We start from the raw sequence: 22,614 nt of genomic DNA, 5'->3' as shown, positions 1-22,614 counted from the left end.
TGTTCACTTTAAAGTATTTAAGAGGAAAAAAAAGAACAGACTGGGAGGATGGATGATTTATTTCATCTCTGCTACATTTGAGAAGATTTGATAATATTTATTTTAAAAAATCAATTTTGTCCTTGTAAAGCTATACCTTCTTCTTATATTTGAAAAACGCATACAGAATAATATGATAGATTGAATTTCAATAAAAAAGAATCAGTTTCAACTAAATTGAAATATTTATTTATTGATTTTATTAATAATAGTACAATAAAATAGTAATACTAATAATATTAAATAATAATAATAAAGTTACTAGCTCTATTTCTTCTCTATTTTCTTTTGCCATGATAAAATTATTTTTCATAGAAATTTTTTATTCAGATTATTAGTACAATTTAATTTTTAATTATTTATTTAAATTCAATAATTTTTTACAAAAATATTAAACTTAATTTTATTCAGAAGATTTAGTACCTTTATATGAAAATTTGAAATTGAAATTACAAAAAATAAATTGAAATTTTTATTTAAATATATTGTATTAATTATTTATTAAATATATTGTATTAAACTTAGATATTTTTTAAAATATACTGTATTAATCATTTATTAATTTTTTATTATTTTAAATTACTTTAATAAGTAGGGACATTTTGGTAATCTTTAATTTATATTAATTAAATAATTTTTTTTATCTGTTACATCAATCAAATTCTACACTAATTCTTACAAACTTTACTTTCAAATCCACTCTCACTTACCTTCAATTTGACTCAAATAAACAACAAAAAATTTACCCTCAAATTCATCCACTCACTGTCCCCAAACTCTTTTCTAAGTAAACACACCTTTAATATTGGTAACGAATAGTTAAAAGATATTAGATTAACTTACTAAAATCATAAATGTTTAATAAATGTATATAAACTAAATAAAAATGTAGAATAATAAATATATACATATTTGTGATATTTTTTATATATACTTTTTTTTTATTTTCTGGTGAAAAAAACATTGTATGGTGTCTATAGTTTTTGTTTTTGAAATTATTTGTCAACTCTTGACTTTTTATTTATTTGGAGAGTAGTTATTTTAATTTCAGTTTTTAGTTTTAATATTTATGTTTTTCACTATATATTATACTATTAATCTCATGTTGTATTTTAAAGTATTTTCAATAAGTTTACAATTAAGTAAAAATAAAGTATCCTTTAGTATTTTTTTTCTTATGTTATTTAGTTTAGCCGTTAAAATAAATAGTAAAACATCAAACTATTAAAAAATAAAAAAAAATCTATCATCACCGATTTATGGAATCATAATATTGAATTGATAAAAGAAATGTAGTGCAAATTATTGTTCAACAACCAATGATTATTATAATAATTGTGTTGTGAATTAATTTTTTTTTTTGTTATGAATTTTGATGTAGTGTGTGAGTAGAATCTAATTCTTTTGCTAGTATATTTTTTAGGTGATGTCACTTCATTAATAAACAGGCTTAAATTATAAAGAAATTTGGTAAAAGTATACTAAAAAAGTTAATACTAAATCTTTTTTAAAGTAAAAATTTTTAAAATTTAAAAACATTCTTTTAACGTGAGAGAATGGAACAAAGAAATTTAATATGTTATGTCTTTTTCTATTATATGGAGATCAAATATATATTAGATGGAGTTCAAAGTATAAAATAATTTTTGTAAAGAAAATCATGATTTTTTTATAATAGATTTGTTTTGTTACGTGCGCAATGTAATTTTTATTATGGAAAATGTGAATTCCATATTTTTCAGTCTTTCTATTTTTTTTTAATAAAAATTTCATATAATAATAACATTATGAACTTATTTGGAAAATAAATAATAAATATAAAAAAAATGTAAAACTATGTAGAAAAATCAAGTAAATAAATAACTTACCTTATTTAAAAGGAGTAACAATACGATTTAATAAATATTTAAATCATAAAAATAGAATAAACATAAATGGTGAGAAACTATAAGACAGAAGCTAACAATTTTAAAAGGCTAGTTCAAATAGTTTCTCAGAAATCACTAATTTATTTAAAGCCTTCCCAAACATAACCTAGGCTGATCCTTAAAATATTTCTTTATTTAATTTTAATTACATATTTTAAAATCCTTAATATAAATTAAATTAATTTCTATTATTTTCCAATTTCCACTTTTGTTCATCCTACATCTCTATTTCTTAATTTCAGTTCCTCTTTCAACACACCAAGCTATCGTTTAATTGATAGGATTATTATTGTTAATTCAGTGGCTAACTATAAAAATAAAAATCAATTACCCTTGTAAGGCTTCTGACAATTTTCTTAATTGATTCGAAATTATTTTTGCTTAAAGAGTACAAGTTATATTTAAAGCTGAAGTGGAGAAATACTAATTCCACATACCTACAAAGTAGCATACAATACAATTGAAAATGTAAAACTTCTCAAGATTATAGGCTAACTTTAGCAAAAGTTTGGAACTAAATTTGAACAATTGTGATGCATGGAGTAAGAAAAGTTCCATTAAACCTTGCATCTTCATAGCAAACTTCGTTTACTTTTTTTCTAGAATATAACAATAGCATCAATGGGATTCTGAAGAGTGAAAATGAGACCAATATTCTCGGACAAGTTGTCTGAACAATGACCCTTCTCTCTTCATCAAGGTGTTTGGTTCATCATACTCCACCAATTTTCCTGTAAATGGAATCATAAGGTTCTTTTTCTTTGAAGGAAAGAAACAAATGATCAAACATACTATTAACTCTTTCACAGATAAAAGTTCGAGTGTGAAAATCAAGAATTCCATATTTTATATGTTATCAATATGTGCCATGGAAATTGAAATGTTAACTTTACATTGTAAATAGGTAAATGCAACCAATTTTCGTGTTTAAAACAAACATATATTTGCTGTGTTAAATCAAGTGGTATTAAGCAACTGAACTCACTGTTTACACTATGTGAAATGAAAGAAGAGTCATGAACTAGAATGAAAAAGTGTTTGTCAAATGACATAAGGAGACTAAACGATCAATATGAAACGTACCATCACTGATCGAAAGAACCACAGTGCAGTCCATCACAGTTGGTATTCTGTGTGCTACTGTTATTACTGTACAATCAGCAAATTCAGTCCTAATGGTTTTCTGCAGAATCAAATCAGTTGCATTATCAATTGATGCTGTGGCTTCATCTAGCACCAATATCTTACTGCTTCTCAAAATAGCACGCCCCAGACAAAACAGCTGCCTCTGTCCCATGCTCCAGTTTGATCCATCTTCAACAACTGTGTAACAATTTAACATTGTTGTTCACTACTAATTGCTAACTTGGAAGAAAGTACTTCAAATGCTTGCAACATAATTATGATAAAGAAACTTGTAAGTGTACCTGAGGAGTTTAAGCCCTCTTCTTTCTCTTGGACAACTTCTCGCAACTGACACTTCCCAAGAACCTTCATGTTAAGCAACAAAATGAGTCCACCGTTTGCTATGAGAAGCAAAGACAAATAGAATGCAATAAAGTTTTACCTCCCATATCTCTTTATCAGAGTGTTGAGACAAAGGGTCCAGATTGTATCTAACAGTTCCATTAAAAAGGGTAGGATCCTGAGGTATAACACCAAAACGTGACCTCAAATCATGAAGGCCAATAGAAGATATGTCTATGCCATCCACAACAATTTTTCCACCTGCTGGCTCCACAAGACGAAATAAAGAACCAATAAGAGTGGACTTTCCACTGCCTGTTCTGCCAACAATTCCAACCTTGTGTCCTGCTTTGAATGTGCATGTGATTCCATGAAGTATAAGTGGTCCATCAGGCCTGTATCGTACCTGTCTTAGTGTGTAAACCAGTAAATTATTCAATTCACTTCAACATTACTCTTTCTAAACATTCTTAATCTAAAGTATGTACCAGTTACCTGCAAGTCATTTATTTCTATTTCACCTTTATCTGGCCAATTAAAAGGAGGGCGTTTTGTTTCTATTACTTCTGCAGCCTCACTTTGTATATGCATATACTGATTTAACCTCTCTACAGATACTATGTAATTTGCAAGGTTGCATTGACTTTGAATTGAAAATACTAAGGAAAAGCTTAGTGTAAGGCCATAAGAGAGAGCCATGCCAATAAATCCTGGGAGAAAGGTTAGTGCAAATAAGAAGCTTGTTTCAAAAGTGATAGTGCTTTTGTTCAGGATAAAAAAAAATTTAAAGATGATTAAAACACTCAAACAATTACATTATAGATGTTAGAATGACCAAGTCTCACCAGATGTAAAAGTCCCAGGTGGAAACAAGACCATGCAAAGTGCTGAGAAGGAAAGAACAACTGCAGCTACAGTTTCTAAACGTAGGATCAACCACTCATTTGAGGCAAAACTATGGAAGAAAGAACTAGCATTGATGTCAATCAAATCAAGATTCTTTACAAAATAACGATATTCCTCCTCAAAAGCCCTTATTGTCACAACTCCAGCAACAGTTTCAGCAATATGATTAGCCACAAAGGATTTTGTTGTGCCATTCATCCGCATTACTTCTTTAGCAGAGGCAAAGTAATATCTCTGTTAAAAGAAGAAACAAAACTTACCATGTTTACTTTCCAACTAATATTTTAAATACTATAAAAAAAATTAATAAGTTAACCCAAGGACAAAAGGTAGAAGGTCCAAAACATTATGAAATTAAAATATGTTGTATTTCTCATAGTTGATAAAGAACACTATTTCACTGTTTTAATGAATTCAAAGAATAATCTGTGTTACCTGCAAGCGAATTGCAATATAAACTAATAGTATTGAGATAACCAAGACTGGCCAAGTGACAACTGCTAAAACTGTCAGAGTTGAATAAGCATTTATTGTTGCTCCCACAGTAAAGGTGAGGCTATATGGAATATCAAGGTCCACAATGCTAAGATCGGATGAAACCTAATAAAGAAAATGAGAGTCAAAATACTATGTTACTTCCATCACCATCACATTTCACAGCAAGGAAAAAGATTGTTTAATATACTCACCCTACTAAGTATCCTTCCTAATGGTGTAGAGTCATAAAAAGACATTGGTGCATGAAACAGTGAGTTCATTAATTGTAGAAAAAGATACTTTGATGAAAGAAGCCCCAAAGAAACAAGACTTAGACTTCTAATGAATATGAAAAGTATGGAAATAACTCCAATCAAGAAGTAAACTACAATCAACCGCAACGTGCTGACATGATGATTATCAACATTTGTAGCCATCCATGAGTTTTGCAATATTTGGAAAATTGAAAATGCAAGGTTACTAAGAGCAGCCACAGAGAAGAGTATATAGCACTTCATTTGATTCAGATACTGTAAGTAAGGCTTCAACCCAGTGTCTCCTATCTCTCTCTCTTCCTGCTTTATTAATTTACTCTCCGCTATGTTGAATTGGTTTTTCATGAAAGCTTGTCTAATCTCTCTAACAGAAGTTGGATGTCTCTTGGAAAAAGTAACATCCACAAGCTTGTTAGAACCAGCCGTCTTCTTGTGAGCATTGACGAGGTTCTGGAATTCTTTGCTTGAGCTCAATAGATGATGATAAGGAGCAACTTCAAGGATTTCCCCCTTTGAAATTAACTATACATAAAAGAAAATTGAATTAGAAAGTCCCAGATGGAGTAATGTCATCAAAAGTATTTGAACAACACTAATTTACTTCTCAGTTAGCCACATTTACTTGAGTGTTGCACCAAACTAATAAACCAGAAATAGAGGTCAGATATCAAGGTGGAAAACTTAATGAAACCAGAAGAATCTCCTGTCTTTATTCAAGACCCTTTTGAAGAAAACTTTAAAAGAAATGAATAGATTTTTTCCTTAGTAAACTTTAAAATTTGTAGTTATGATACAAAGGCAACAATGTAGTCACACAAAACAAATTTCATTCTATAGCCTATCATGCCTTCCAAATAGGTAGGCACAAGATAAATAGAAGGGATATGGAGACAAATTATTACAAAAATGAAATAAGTAACTTTAAATGCATTACAATTTATAATCAGCAGTTACACACATACAACAAAGATGAAATATGATATAAATTTCCTATGATGAATGACATTACCAAAACATGATCAAATGCTGGGAGGAAGTCAACTTGATGGGTTACTACTAATACCGTTTTCTCTTTAAGTCCTTCCATGATGTAATCCTGCCATATTTCAAAGCCATGTTGAAGTAAAAAACGACCCTTACAATATAAATGCAGCATGAGAAAAAAGGAAGATGACATTACATTCAACAAATTTGTGGCAGTATGGGCATCAACAGCACTGAATGGATCATCCAAAAGATATATATCAGCATTCTGATAAAAAGCACGTGCAAGTTGAATTCGCTGCTTCTGACCTCCACTTAAGGTAACTCCTCTCTCACCTATTTCTGTTAGGTCACCATTGGGAAACAACTCCAGGTCCTTCACTAGTGAAGATCTATGAAGTGTTTCTTGATATCTTTCAGCATCTAATTCCGATCCAAACAAAATATTTTCCCTTACAGTACCTGTTTGTATCCATGCTGTTTGAGAAACATAAGCAAACTTCCCATAAATGTCTATCTGTAGTTCAGAAAAGAGAATCAGACACCTACTATAATGTTTTGGCTAACAACGAACAAAAGGGAAATAAATCCCTTCTTACAATAATTTGAATGTATGTGCTAAAGGCAATGATAATTTAACAAAGATTTTTTGACAACATTTTGACAGAGCATACCTTAGTACAGTAACAAATAAATAATGAACCAGTAAAAAAATGACATCAGTGTTGTGTCAAAATGTTCAAAAATCTGTGTCAAAATATATTTTCTCATGTGTTAATGATAAATCATTGTTTACAAAGTACGAATATCAAGTTATTACAGAATGGTGAATTTCAAGATTTAGTAGTTTATTCTATAAGCACATAAGGAGAAAAAAAACTTACAGTTCCTTTTGTGATAGGAACCTCTCCAAGAATCAGCGATAAGAGGGTTGATTTGCCAGAGCCAACTTCTCCACAAATAGCCACCTTCTGCCCATGTTTAATCTCCAGATTTATGTTCCTCAATGTTGGCTTTAATACATTATCTTCCCACGAAAAATTGGCATGTTTGATTAAAATTGAGTCATTAATACTGTTAACAAAGCTCTTTTTTATAAAACTGTTACTTCGTAGTTCTTGTGCCTCAAGGAACTTAATAATTCGAGTGAATGCAACCTTAGCTTGAATAACCACCCCGATAACATCTGGGATGGCTATAATTGGCTCTTGCACAATCCGTAGAGCTGCTACAAATGTGAAAACATTATTTGCATGCAATGGAATTTTAAGGAAGTAACACACCCCAAAAGAAGCAGCAGAAACCAAAACAGGCGAAGACCAAAAGATAATTACGTTGTATGCCTTTCGTAGTTGCACTGCAGCTAACAATTTGAGTTCCTCTTTTCTTAACTTCTCTATAGCATTTTTAAAATGATTTTCCCATGCATATAGCTTTAGAACTTTCATGTTCGAAAGAGCTTCAGAAATAGCCTTCAATCTCTCATCTTGTGACACCATAAGTTCGGTCTGAAACTTGTGGTGTAACTTAGCTATTGGAGTATTGCACAACACAGTGAGAACTATCACCACCAATGAGGCGATAGTTGCCATCCCAATGGCACGAAAAAGTATTACTAATGCAATACATAGTTGGACACTTGTAGTCCATGTTTGGTGAAACCAAAATGGAAATTCTCCAATTCTATAAGCATCCACAGTCACATAATTCATTATCTCACCACCAGAGTGTGTCAATCTCGCAACATTGGACAACCTCAACAGCTTTTTATAAATGGCTGCAGTAAGCAATGACCTAACTTTCATCCCAATAAGTCTACTGCGGAAGTACCACTGCCTTTGTGATAGGGACTCTATGACCTTTATAATGAAAAGTGCTATGACCAATACATAGCCTTCATACTTAAAACTTTCATTACCCTCAGCTACCAGTATAAAGGCATTTAGAAGTACAGGACCAGAAGACACAGTCACCACTTTAAGCAATGCAAAGAATCCTGATATCAAAATCTCTTTTTGATGGCATATAATTATTATCCACAAAATTGACACAGGTGACGATGGATCTTTTTCTATCTGTTTATTCAAGTGTTCTTGAAACAATAGATAACAACTTTCTGCTTGATCTGACTCTCCCAACTTTGGGATATCCTCATCCTCAAGGGTTTTCTCTTTACCCTTTTTCATAAGTGGATTCAACCACCAAAACAACATCCTACTACAGAATCCAGCTTTTGCAAATGGGGTTACATACCTATTAGAATCAACACCATTAAACTGGTCGCTTAAAGGGGCATAAAGGCCTTCTCTAGTTTCTCTGTTTGTGTCTTCAATTTTACATACATTATATGTGCATGAAAGTAGTAGAAAGGCTCCAAGAAGAGATAGAACATCTAAAACGATCTTGAAAGATAGTTCTCTACTGGTAATTAAGTAAGACATGGATAAAAGACAGACAATACCGTAAACAAAGAATGTCAATATAGAGAACAACCATAACCATACTCTTGAAAGTTGTTTCAGCTTGAGACTTACAGTTAATCCCACAAACAACCATGTCAATCCCTGAAAAAGTTCTAGCAGCCACCAGTGAAGGGGAAAAGTAGTATTGTTTTGCCTTAACTTCTCCTCCAAAACCCAAATGCCCAAACACAAATTCAACAACCCAAGAGAGCCACTGGTTATGGCAGAACACAGTTGCAATTTTGAATATCTTTCCACTTGGATTAGACCCTGACATGGTCTCGAGAAAGACTTGTAGATCATAGCGAAAGACAACATGATCAAGAGTAACGCATCAAAGGATATTATCAATAAATGATTGATGCATAAGGAAGGATCTTTCAGAAACTTGAAATCGTAACACGAAAGCTTTCCCATAGTCTTTGAACCAACAGAATCACCACAAATCATGCTCCAAAAATCTTCCATCTTCTTTGTTATTTCCCCTTAAACACTGTAACATTCAAAACAAATTTATGAATGTCAATATTGAACCAAAAAACTGGGTCACCAATAATAAGCTAACCAACCCAAGGCAAGAAGCCTTAGTGCTCAACAAGTGATCAATGATTAGGCCAATTCTATAAACAAAAGTATACTAAGTAACTTGAAGGTTAAGTTTCATGACCTCAAATGTCTTAACCTACAACACGCATTACCAAAATAGTAAGAGGGAGTTAATTTCTTGAGAGCTTATAAGTAACAAATACGAATGCTTCAACTTGAATTCTCGAGACCTTTGGCTAGAATACTAAACGATGACTTTATGTCTATTAGTAACAAACAACCGGAGCTAATTTAAAAGAGGATCACAAACACCAACGTAAGCTAAGAAAAGATTTATGGAGGCTATATCTATGAACATTAATAGCTTACTGCAACACTGCACAGAGAAATGTTTAGTTTGTGACAAAGTTGTATACACACAATAAACAAATTTTTCAGTTATGAATAAAGTGAATACATACACACCTTCTCAACTCATGCAGGGAGAACCATTCTCAAGGGTCACGCAGATACTCAATAACTCAATGATACACCAGAAAACATTTGGTTCAAGACGGTAGAGGAACACAGTGATGAAAATATGGTGGCAATGATATATATAGAAACTTAAACCGTGCAAAAAGGCCACTTTAATATAAATAATTAATTTCAGACATGAATGTCAAAGTCAGTGATATGAGCTACACATAAGCTAAAAATGAGTAATGTCAATCTAACCTTTTTAATAAGTTAAAATTTTGTAACCTAATTTCAACCACTACAGATTAGGTTGACTCAATAGATTCTCTTAATAATATTATAATCGAAATATTCTGCAATTTCATCAAAATTATTATGAAGATACTAATTCAAAATTAAAATAATAACTTACATAATTTTAACAAATTAATTAATTAATATTCAAATTATTTAATACTTAAAAATATTAAATTATCAACTTACATAATTAAAAATAATAAATAATTATAATATTTTTAATCTGATTTTAATATATAAGTTAAGTGTTTCAGTTTAATTCACGTTTAATTGAACTCGAACACATAAACTCGAAAATCATTTTAATATCACTAATTTAAGATTCACTATCAATTTAAAAACTCACACTAAATTACATGCTTATTAAAACGAAGCTCAATAAAACTCTTTGTATACTTTTGACGTTGTTTTCTGATTCAATTAAAGTTTTAGTTTAATAATTTTTATGATAAGGATATATATAGTGAAAGCGACTATTAATTGTTGACATAAAATTTAATTCTAATTAAAAAAACAACCTTAAAAACACATAGGGAATAATATTTAATTTGTATACGTAATTTTTTTTTTCATCTTACACTTTTATTTAAGATAATATAATTTTTCCCGACAACCTATTTATTGTAATTATTTTCTTAGAGATGTTAGCTTTTTACCTTTGGAAGTGTATGAGGGTCGTGGACAGTCCTTCGACAAAAGCAAGAGACAAGAAAAAAATGGTAGTGTTTTGATTCGTTAAACTTTGTACCTCTATCTCTTTACAACGATTAAATATTTTTTTATTTATCAAATGAAAAATAATACTTTCACATGTATAAATTTCTTACATTCATTTCACACTATTTTTTCTAATTTTTTACTCTCTTCTCTTTAAAATAAAATACATGTATGACCATTTTAGTTTTATAGTATGTCACTTTTATCATTACTCTTTCTCAAATAAACAATGATTATTGCATACAAATGTTTCTTATCATAACTTTCTAAATTTTGTTGTAATGCTGCATAGATTAAAAGTCAATTCAAAAGTATTTTTAACACTAACAATGTTAAACAAAATACTTATCTTAAACCAATTTAAATGTCATGAGTAGTTTTCTTTAGTTAATATACAAACCACAATGTAAATACATTGTTAAATCATTTAGTTTAATAGAAAATTTTGTTAAATAACCCTACTTAACTATAAGTAATTCATGCAATCACATTCGCTTGAGATTATCTTAAAGTACAATATATTTGGCAACTTTTAGTGTCATAAATATTTTACGCTATAGTTGGAAAAAACATGCGACAAGTGTTTATATATATATATACTCAATGGAAGCGAGTATCTTTTTAATATTAGAATATTCATAGGTTGGTCACGTGTATATATGTTGGAAGTTTCTGGAGGTATTTTATTGAATAAGAAAAAAAATCTAGTCATGACTCGGACGTTTTATTTTTGCAACCTTACGTGGTATGATAAGTCATTAGAACTTAGATGGATTTCACAAATCCTAATTTGTATAAACACTATTTGTTTGACTAGAAAGTTTCGAATAATTTTGATTATATTCGGGGCATATAAGGAGATAACAAATGAAAAAGGAGACATTAGAAAATAAATAAATAAATAAAAGAAATATATTATGACGAAAAAAAAAAGAAAAAGACTAAGTGGATTTTTTTTCGTTGTAACTACAAAATAAAGAAAATTTAAAATAAGATAAATTAGCGATCAATTAAATAAGATGAATTAAAGATTGACCTAATTTAATAATAGTTGATAAATTATTTAAATTTGGATAATTCATTAGGAACATCGATAAAATAAAATATTGAAATTCCGAAGGATGTCTCTAATTAAACATTATTAACATATTTCTTTTGAATGAAAAAAAGAAGTGAATTTGTTTTATTTTCATTTGAAACTTCTTTTCTATCACTTAAAAAAGAAATATTTCTTATTATTCATTAATACACTTAGAATGACAAAAAAATTTGTGTAGACGGGTATCTGCGGATAAAATCTGCGGCAGATAGTTATTATTCGGGGATAGTTACTATCGCGGATAATAGATAGTGGGTATTATAATACCCATTTCTAAACAGATCGGATACGGATAGTATATTTTTCAACCCACGGATACCTGTTATCCACAAAATATTAAAAAAAATTATATTTTTTAATTATATTTAATTGAAAATAAAAAAATTATATTTAATTAAGTTAAATTTAATTAAAATTAAATTTTAATTTTAATTTATATTTAATTTATATTATATTATAAATTTTTTTTTGTAATTTTATTTTAAAAATATATAAAATATTTTCTTTTATTTTTTGCAGGTATTCATTGGTATCCGAAGATTTTAAAATATGTGCGAATATTTTTTTAACGTGTACCCAGGGTAGCATATGCAGATTTTTATTTGCAGATCGAGTTGCGAGTAGACACTATCTTTGTCCAACCGAACCCGTTGTCATTCTATAGTTATATTATGTTTTTCATCTTATTTTATAAACTTAAATTTGTGTTGATATAGATTAGAAAAAGTTGGAGACATTTTTTATTTTATTTTATTTGTGTTAATGAACATGAATAAATCAGTGAAAATTTTTATAGTAAAATTGAAAATAGGACTTCTAGATGAGATAAGTCAATAAATGCCTTTAGTTGTATCTTAATAATGTATCACTCTTTAGTAACCACTAATTAAATATCACTTGAATATTATTTTCACTCAAAAAATATTTATAATCTTATAAATTAAAGTTGACATTTACCATAATTAGGATTTTGAAAAAGTTATACAATAAAATCTTCTTCGAAAATTTTAAATGTAGATTTGGAAATTCTATCCAAAATATACGTCTCTATTGATCAAATGAGTTAAAATTTATTCCTTTTGAAAGTTTCTTAAATTAAGGTATGACGGTTTCTTTAATTAATATATAACATGCGGGCCATATTATTTTTAAAAAATATTTATAATAGTTTAAGTGTTTCTATATATACATTTTTTTTCATTTCCATCTCCTTTTAATACTTTTATTTGTGGTTTAGGTTTATCATGTAAGAATATCTTATTACCCATTTCGAGTATTCAACATCATAAACCTTTAGATTTATGATAATCTAAAAATTCTTAAATTAATTTTATCTTTATATTTTAGTTTTATTTCATTTCAAAAACCGTCTTTTAATACACACTTTTCAATTATTTCTATCAAGAATTAAACTTTTTCTTATATCTACCAAGTTTTCTAGGTACTTTCAAAGTAACACATGGTGTAATTATTAACAGACTTCAATTATATATAACTTTTTATAGTTACTTAATATTTATACAATTATTATTATTACTTGATATTCTATTTTAATATTTAAGTTATTTTATTTTAACATTTAAATAAGATATTACTGTGAAAATCTAGAAAATGATATTTTAGAAATAGTAGTGAAATAAAAATAATGAGACTCTATTATTTTAATATTAAAAAGTTTTAATATAAAAAGAATTGTGTTAAGAATTTCATTATTTTAAAACGTACCATCTCTTTAGAAACTATTTTTCTAGAGTTATTTGTCTTCTCTCTAAGGGTTCTTACATCTTATTCATCTCTTTAAAGATGGAATATCGCTCGTGTGATTCTCACGGTAGAGCTTCAAGTCTACTCGATCAGTTTCTCAAAAAGAGTAAGTTATTTTTCTGCTCTTTTTCTCTAGTTTCATGTTTTCCAATGCATGTAAGGTTTTTCTCTTTCGCATGTATGGTTTGAGCTTCCTCTTAGGTTCTTTACTGATCAGTGGTTCTAATGGTATACCCTGATCATGTTTTCATGATCTATAAGTGTTGTTTTGTCTCTTTGAGCTGAGGGAGCATAGTAAAGTTCTCTAAAGTTAGTTGGAGTTTCTAAGAGGTAAAGGAAGCTAAAGTTAATTTATATTTTAGTTATTGAATATGAAAAAGTATTTGGTAGTTTATAAAACCGATGCATGTTGATAATTGTGTTATAATGGTTGTTATTAAGTTTAGAATGTTTTTGAAATGGTGGTTATTGGTTGAATGGTTGATTTTGTTTAGAACTGATTCTGGTTATGAATGTTGTTGTTGAATTGTTAGTAGTATTAAGTGAGTTGTCGTGTTGAGAAGAGATAGTTTGGTTTGGGTTGCAAGTCTTTATTTTTAGTGAAAGGAAAGGTTTTTATAGGTGTTTTTCTGCAAAACTGGTTGGATGAAGAAACCAGAGGTTTGGGGACAGTTTTTAAGTCATAAGACTTGTTGAAGTTGTAAAACCAGTAAAATCTGGTGTGGAGTTCAATAGTGGACTAATGAGTGGGTATTTGCATGTTTTTTGTCCAAATAGGAGGGTTTTGAGTGATGAATTTCTAAAGGAGTGGTTTTAGAGATAAACTTAATATTTGGGGTTGGTGTTTAGGCCATTTAAGACTTGTATAGTATTTTTGTTTAACTAAATTTGAGGTAAAATATTTAGAATATGATATATGAGTTTTAGTTGTAAATTGATTGGTTGAACCTTGATTCCTTACCAAATTGGTATCTAATTTAAGTTATAAACATGTATTTGAATCATTCTCATTGTTTATGATGTCATTTTGATCATGTGGATAGGTATTGGGGTCATTTAAAGCTAGTTTTAGAGTTGCTGATTTTCTAGTATAGGGTTGAGCGTCAAGATTGTAGGGCTAAGCGCCACCATTCTAGTGGTGTCGGGGCTAAGCGCTAGGATTGTAGGGCTAAGTGCTACCATTCCAGTGGTGCTGGGATTGAGCACTAGGAAAGTAGCGTTGAGCACCACTTTCCAGTGGGGAAAGGGTTGAGCACCAAAATGTTGGAGTTGAATGTCATGGGTGTAGTATTGGTTTGTGTTCTCTATTTTCTTGTTCTTATTTGCTTTTGAGTTTTATTTGGTACTTTGATAACTTGATTTGGACTCTTTCTGGTTCTTTTGGTGGATGTTTAGAGGATTCATGTATTTGGTATGCAACGAGGCTATATATGTATATGATTAAGTATGGAGGAAACATATGGGAAACATGTAAGATGATATTTAAATGAAATGGAAAGTGTGAATTTAAGTATGATGTGAGAAAAGAATTCCAAGAAGGAATATCCTAAGTTGGTTATATATGTTGTGTAATGTATTGAAGTAAGAGCTCTTGGATTCGGGAATAACCTTGACACTCTTAATAACCTCATCTCAAGTAGATGAGTGATTATGTCATGGAGAGTAGCTGAAGGTCCTAGTTTATGGTAACTGGTTTTGGCCATAAATATTTGACAGATTAACCTTGGTGTATGACATTATTGGTGGTGGTTGAGGTTGTGGTTATTATTATTTCTAAGTAATTAGTTGCTCCATCATACACAAGTGCAAATTTTCCATGAGTCTGACATCAATGCATCTATCCGGATAGTAAAAGTTTCAAAGTTGAAGGGATTATTTCTGTGTTGCTTGATTTATATGTGGATTGTTGGAAGTTCCACATCGACTAGAGATAAGGCCAAATTATAATATATAAGTGGGGTGCAAACCTCACCTTACAAGCCGGTTTTGCAGGATTAAGTTAGGCTTAAAACCCACCTTCTAATATGGTATCAGAGCTTGAAGAGTTGAAGCATAGCAAAGTGAGCCAAAAACTCGTAAGTAAGTAATGTCAGGTTTAACATTGTGTAACAACTGAGATGGAGAAAAATATGCCAAAACTTTGGAAGGTAAAAGATTAATGAGTTGTACAACATAACAAACAACAAAAGACCAGAAAATTATGGGCAAATGGGATTGAAACATTAAAGATCTAGCAACATTGAGAATGTGTTGATGTTTTCTCTAAAAAAGTCCATTTTGTTGAGGTGTTTCAACACAAGATAATTGATGTTGTATCCCTTTTTATCTATAAAAATCTGTCATTGCAAACTCATTACCATTATCTGATATAATAGCTTTTACATCAATGCCAAATTGTATTTTGATATAAGAAACAAAGTCAATAAGTTGTGATCTTGTATCTGACTTACTTGCCATCAATTTAATCCATGTGAATCTAGACCTATCATCCACTATAGTTAAAAAATATTTGAAACCATCAACAGAAGAAGTACAATAGGGCCCTCAAATATCAACATGAATTAAATCAAAAGGAGCTTTTGAAACAGTAGTACTTAATTGAAAAGGAAATTTTCTTTGCTTAGAATGGTGACAAGTATCACAATGAGTGTATTTTGTATCAGGTAAAGTGGCATACATGGTGCGTAATTTGATATAACAAGAAGAAGAAGGATGCCCTAGTCTAGAGTGTCAAATATCTATAGAGTTATGTCTTATTGTAGAATAAGCAATAAAATTCTCAGGAGTAATAGCAGCAGGTGAACCAAGGGGTGCGGATGCAAGAACTATCATGACATACAAGTCATCTCTTGCTTCAGCTTTCCCAATTATCTGCATGGTTGACTTGTCTTGTATTTCACATGAAAATTCAGAAATGATAATTTTACAAGAGAGAGATTTAGTTAACTTTATGATTGAAATAAGATTGACTAAAAAATTAGGAACAAACAAGACATTATGTAAAGTAAGGTATGAGCCAAGAGAAACTGTGCCATAAAAATGAGCAAATGAAGAGTTCTTATTGGGTAGAGATACTATAATTGGTGAGATTCTATGATAAGAAATAAAATGAGACAAAGAACTGGATATATGATTAGTAACACCTGTGTCTAGATACCATTGGGAATAGATATTATCTTGATCTTGAGAAGAAGTGGAAACATTATGATAACTCACTAGACCGATAAAATGTGTAACTGTGGGATTAGATTGAGGAAGAAGTGCCAATAGACCATGAATTTGCTCTTGAGAAAGTCCTAGAGTTGAGGAATGTGACTGCGCTTGAGAATTGTTAGAAGAAGGAGCAACTGCAGAAGCCATTGAATTTTACAACCTCAAATTGGACAAAAATGGCAGAACCCGAATCTCCGAAAACTCCTTCAAATTCCTCAAAAATCAATCTAGGGCTACAAGTGATTAAAGCACCCAATTGTTTCTCATTGAAAACCCTAAAAAGCAAAGTCAAAACATAAAACATAACAATGCGAGAGTACTAGAGGGAGTAGCCATAGATGGAGAATAAATTGTAGGAAAGCCAAGAACGAAAGGTAGAAGATGAAGATCTTGGCAGTAAGGTCACCCATCCCAGAATTGCTCCAGGCTAAGCACGCTTAACCATGGAGTTCTTATGGATCAGGCTACCGAAAAGCAAATGCATTTTTGTGATATGAGTAGCCAAATCAATCCCTTTAAGCTATCCTTCAACTGTATAGTCCCATACCTATACAGTCTCCAGATCCCTCTCATTCCGGTGTATGTTCGATTCGTCCATGTGCCCCTCCCACTGGAAGCCTGGCAGGAGCCGGTCCTTGTCTGTGCCCCCTGCACCATGCTCCTTGCACCAGCGTCACTCCCCGCCCTCGTCAGTGCCCGGGTGTCACAATTTCCTTTGTAGAGTAGTAGTGGCAGGTTCAACAGAAACAGGTTGAGAAGGAGAAGATGTAGGTGGTAAAGAGGGTTGATCAATAACTTCTGAGAAAAGAGGGGGTGGAGAGGAAATGATTTTGGTGACAAAATCCAAGGAATTTTGTGTATCAATAGGTGAGTGTTTGTCACTAGTAAGAAAAGGAAATATGTTTTCATAAAATACTACATCCCTTGATAGAAAAATTTCCCTTGAGTTGAAATCTAACAAAAGGTAGCCTTTCACTCCTGTTTTAAAACCAAGTAAAACACATTTCTATTTCACCCGTTGTCGGGCCGCTATCAGACCACCCAATTTCTACTATCACGCACGAGATGTCTATACCTCGGCGTGAAGGGGGTGTGTTGGAAGTCCCACATTGACTAGAGATAAGGCCAAATTATAATATATAAGTGGGATGCAAATCTCAACTTACAAGTCGATTTTGTAGGGTTGAGTTAGGCTTAAAACCCACCTTCCAATATGGGTGTTTGTTATTGTTTTAAAAAGGCATGTATATTCTTTTGATATTTTAGCTTATCCTTGATTTTGTGTTGTCTGTCTATGTGTTGTTTTCTCTTTTGCGATGATCACCTAAATGATGTGAGCTTAGGAAAACATTCTTTTCAATTGCTATAGTGAAAAGTGAGGGTGAAACAGATGAAAAGTCATATGGTTCTACAGGTGTAAAATCTTGTCCTTGTGGAAAGTTCAGTTTTATGTAATTATTTTATCATCATTTATGTAACATTTTATTTTAGTAGTATTATACTATTAAAATGAGATGTTAGATTAATTTATCATAATAAAATTTATTTATTAAAATAAAATATATAATTAATATTTATCACAGTACAACAAGAAAAAAAATAGATGTTGCTATGCTTTCTAACAATGCGAAACATGAAAAGTAAATCTTATATCGAAGGAGAATGAATCTATATATAGCGTAGAAGCTTTATCTCTTTGTGGTTTTATTGGTTGAAAATACCACTTATCCTACTGACCAACGTCAGAAGCTTCTTGAGCTCAACCCGTTTACTCTTTTAGTGGGAAACCAACGTCTGTAGGATATGCTAAGAACTTGCATGCTCAGGTAATATTTAACGCATTCTCTGGTTCTAAGAAGTTATTTTTGGCGGTAGAAACAATATTATTAACATATATAAAGACAAGTAATCGGTATCCTTAAAATAATTTTATTAAATTCATGGATTTTAGAATTTTAAAAATTAAAATATCAAATACGTTTTTAAATTTTTAATAGTAAAAAATAAGTTTCATCAATTACCACACTTTTAAAACCACTTTTATTCTATTTATAACATTTTATCATAAATGTATATGGAATAAATGTCTTTGTTAATTTAATTTAAACTTTAAAAGAAAATATAAACATAGTGAAGATGAAAAAATAAAATACAGTACAATTGTTATCAGCGAAACACGTTTTCGTATTTTCAGTTTAAAATATTTTATAGCCAATTAAAGTGGCGGTGGTTAAAACTATTTACTAAAAAATTCACGAAAAAAAATGAAAATATTCAAATATGCATTGTGATTTAAATTTTTGTATTTTTTATCACCAAACATTCTTTTTATATACACTTGTCTTTACATCAATTAGAGATAATAAATAAATTTATTTTGTAAGTATGGTTTAAGCTAAATCCCAAAAATACAGTCATCAACCATATAATAGAATGATCTCATTAATAATAATCCAGTACAATTTTTCAAATAAAGGAACGAACGCCTAAAGACGAACGTCCTTTCAGAAGAGTTACAAAATCAAAGCCGATCGCAAATAGAAACATGACCGAACGGTTTACACAGGAAAATACCGAACGGTCGAATCATAACCAAGAAGGAAACTAAGGTGGTCGAACGACCACTCCAACAAACACCTACACTACTAGTCGAACATCCTACTGTTCGGTCTTAACTTCAACTTCTACCAAATTCTCTTCTTCCAGCGCATCTTCCAGCCGCTCGTCTCCCTCTGCTCACATCCACACGGATGATCATTGCAACGATAGGACGAACGTACAAAACGAGACAACACAAGGAAAAACGCAGGGTAATCTTATGTAATTTAATTCATGCATCAACATACAAATTCAAGTAACCAATTCATCACACATGCACATTTCAACGCACGCATTACATAAAGCTGAATACTAGATTGACCGTCCGGACTGTATGAATTCTGCGTAGTTACAGACGTTCGCGCACCCGGGTGGTGTGGTAACTGGCATCCTCATCAGCTGCCACCCGAGGTTAGTCCGTTCCGTCCAAAGTACCCCTAAGGACGAGGACCTCCTGCCGTTCCCACGCATGACCTACCCCCTCTACTTGAGGACGAGTACTCACGGAACATCAGGATCGAACAGCCAGCACTAACTTCCCACAGTCATACTTTACCAATTTCCACATTCATCCATGAGTCGTTCCTACCCGGAACGCTCGTTTAAAAGTCACAACTTTCTTTCCACCTCAAATACTTTTCATCATTCACTATTCATCATTCCACATTCATTTTCATCATCAATAGGAAGGCCATAAAATACCGAACGTTCTGTCCCCAATAAGAACGAGGACGAACACTGTGGACGGGACCAAGGAGACGCCCGTTTTAGATCAGAGTACGAACGATAGAGTTACTATCAGATTGGAGTAATATCAGGTTCCAAAGGACGAACGTTATTTACATCGTGAATCAGTTAAATGAACTGACCCTCGGGAGTTCAAACTCATACTCCAACAATAATTCAAGTACAGAGGCTCTAAGCCGGATCCAAGGAATGTAGACACATTAAAGAACCTTATATGGTTCAGGTCGGTTGGGAAGGATGGTCGACACGAAATGTCAATCTGGATGGGTGTTTGGTTCAGGAAATGTCGACCTTGGAGGATCATCTGGTTCATGTGTAGTCGGACAATGTTAACATGGATGTTCGACATTGTCGATCAACATATATGGACGACATGGGTGTTCGACATAGTCGGTCAATATAGATGAACGACATGGGTGTTCGACATTATCGGTCAACATAGAGGTACGACATGGGTATTCGACATTGTCGGTCAACTTAGATGGACAACATGGGTGTTCGACATTGTCGGTCAACACAGATGGACAACATGGGTGTTCGACATTGAAATGTAAGGTTGGCCAACATGTCGGGAGGACCGGTCGGTACAGTTCTCATATAGAAATCAAATGCTAGTGAATGACCGAGCACTTCTTAATACGAGCGCTTGGTATATGACCGAGCACTTCTTAATACGAGCGCTAGGTATAAGACCGAGCACCATTTAACTAATAAATACAGACTTGATAAATGTACTAAGAGGTTGTCGCGGTAGCGTTTATGAACGGGTAAAATATACTATTACATATATATATATATATATATATAAGAATGAAGGTTATCAAAGAATACCATATACAACAGTGCTTGGCCGAACGCTCAAGCATAGTATTTTAACACGAGGACACTCGCCCTCGACTAGGACTCTATCCGGATGACAGAATCCCATTTCCATTATGTACACCAAGAAAACCGAACGGTCAATGACCGTTCAGTAACGAACGTACAGTATCATTGGGAAGGTTCATATACATTTTTCATTTACATTCCAGTTCATTTCTCTTCATAAACTTTTATAGTTCCATTCTTTCATATAAAAATCAACTTCCACATTTTATAAAATCCATATCATGTAAATTCATATATTTCATTTCAAGTCATCAAATCAACGAACGTTCATGCCATTCAATCACATCACACATCATGCATTATACTCATGTAGTCAAATAACGAACGTTCATACAAAGCACAACATACGAATTAAATCAAATAAGCTTCCCTTACATCTAAAATAATCGATCGTTCCCAGACACAGAAGTACACTTCTCCACTACCGATTCTCCTATCGTCAACGCTCGTTAATCCAAACTACAACAAATGAATCTCGACACCATCAGATCTACTCATTTTTAAGAATGGTGATCAACGTATGAACCCAGAACTGAGTTTGCATGGTTGGAAAACAAACGACAGCATGAAGGGAAGGACTTACCAACCCAGCTTCACAAACCGAACGTTTTCTCTGGAAGCCCTTGACGCCGTGAGTCCTTCTATGGAACCGGAATACTGATCGGAGGAGATGAAACGGGTGTTTCTCTTGGAGAGAAGGAGCAGAGAATGTAGAGAGAAGGAGGAGAGAAAGGATTCTTCAGAAACGTGAAAACGAGGGTGTGCGCAGAGAGTGGAGAATATTTCAGAAATTCTCAGTTTTGCTTCCCACTCTCGCCGAACGCACCTCCTCTCTTTGACAGCCACGTGCCTTCCACTACCGGCTTCTGACTTCCCTCGGCGTGCGACACCTGGCGTCCGTTAGTGGAGTGTCAGGCTCTGCGGTCGCCACGTGCACCGCTGAGGTGTCTCGCTCTCTGACTGCCACGCGTACTCCACCAGCGCTCGTCATTTCCGAGGCCTGACAAAGCTCGCCTCAATTTTAATAGAAAATCATTAAATTGCTTGAGTATAAGTATAGATGTGAATAATGCTCACATATTTAAATTGGACTCAAAATGAAAATGATTATATATATATATATATATATATATATATATATATATCGCCTATATTTCTAGAATTGTATAAGTATAGGTAAGTACTCTAGTCATTCCACATCGATCTAATTTTTCATCCGTGAATAAATTCCATAAATAACAAATATTTTCAAAAGAGTAATTTAAGTTCTTTTTTTTTGTAATGTTTTTGCTTGTCTTAGTCTCTATCCTTAGTTATCATACTCATTCTCATTTTAAAATGCTAAAATATCTTTAATTTATTAAATAATCTAGAAAAACTTATATTAATTTTTTTTCTAATTCTTACTTTATTTGATACTCTAATATATTATTTATATCTTTCTATGTTTATTATTAAAGAAAAAAATATGTTTGAGATTGAATACCTACTAATATCATGTGTTTTTATTATATTTACTTTTTATTAAAATATTATTTAATTAATATTTAGAATAATACATGACATGTAGGAATAGGTTTTTCTCTGAAGACGAAGACAAAAATTGCATACTGGGCAGATATACGAAGACAAAAATTGCATTCTGAGCAGGATGAAAATGTTTCTTTAACATTTTATTTTTAAAACTTTTTAATAATAACTTATACGATAGTTTGTAATTGATCCGTTTTAAATATATGGACCAATAA

At 31.7% G+C, this 22,614-nt stretch overlaps 1 protein-coding gene across 2 annotated transcripts; it reads right to left on the bottom strand.

Moving 5' to 3' along the window:
* Nucleotides 1-2,336: 2,336 nt before the first annotated feature.
* Nucleotides 2,337-9,658, bottom strand: LOC108345044 (ABC transporter C family member 10-like). Of its 2 annotated transcripts, XM_017583602.2 has the most exons (12): nucleotides 9,550-9,658; nucleotides 6,961-9,031; nucleotides 6,273-6,593; nucleotides 6,102-6,188; nucleotides 5,030-5,614; nucleotides 4,776-4,940; nucleotides 4,280-4,574; nucleotides 3,930-4,144; nucleotides 3,535-3,840; nucleotides 3,395-3,458; nucleotides 3,051-3,290; nucleotides 2,337-2,698 (listed from the first exon to the last, which is right to left on the bottom strand). In XM_017583602.2, exons 2-12 carry the CDS (start codon nucleotides 9,004-9,006, stop codon nucleotides 2,586-2,588), a joined length of 4,437 nt encoding a protein of 1,478 aa, XP_017439091.1. In that variant the 5' UTR covers nucleotides 9,007-9,031; nucleotides 9,550-9,658; the 3' UTR covers nucleotides 2,337-2,585. The 2 variants fall into 2 exon arrangements, with proteins under 2 accessions (XP_017439091.1, XP_017439090.1); XM_017583601.2 differs by having other exon boundaries at nucleotides 6,102-6,593.
* Nucleotides 9,659-22,614: the final 12,956 nt, after the last annotated feature.

Source organism: Vigna angularis, chromosome 8 (genome assembly GCF_016808095.1).
Source record: "Vigna angularis cultivar LongXiaoDou No.4 chromosome 8, ASM1680809v1, whole genome shotgun sequence".
Classification (NCBI taxonomy): Eukaryota; Viridiplantae; Streptophyta; class Magnoliopsida; order Fabales; family Fabaceae; genus Vigna; species Vigna angularis.
Note: the sequence above shows the minus strand (reverse complement) of the source record. Positions and strands in the feature narration are given on the sequence as shown.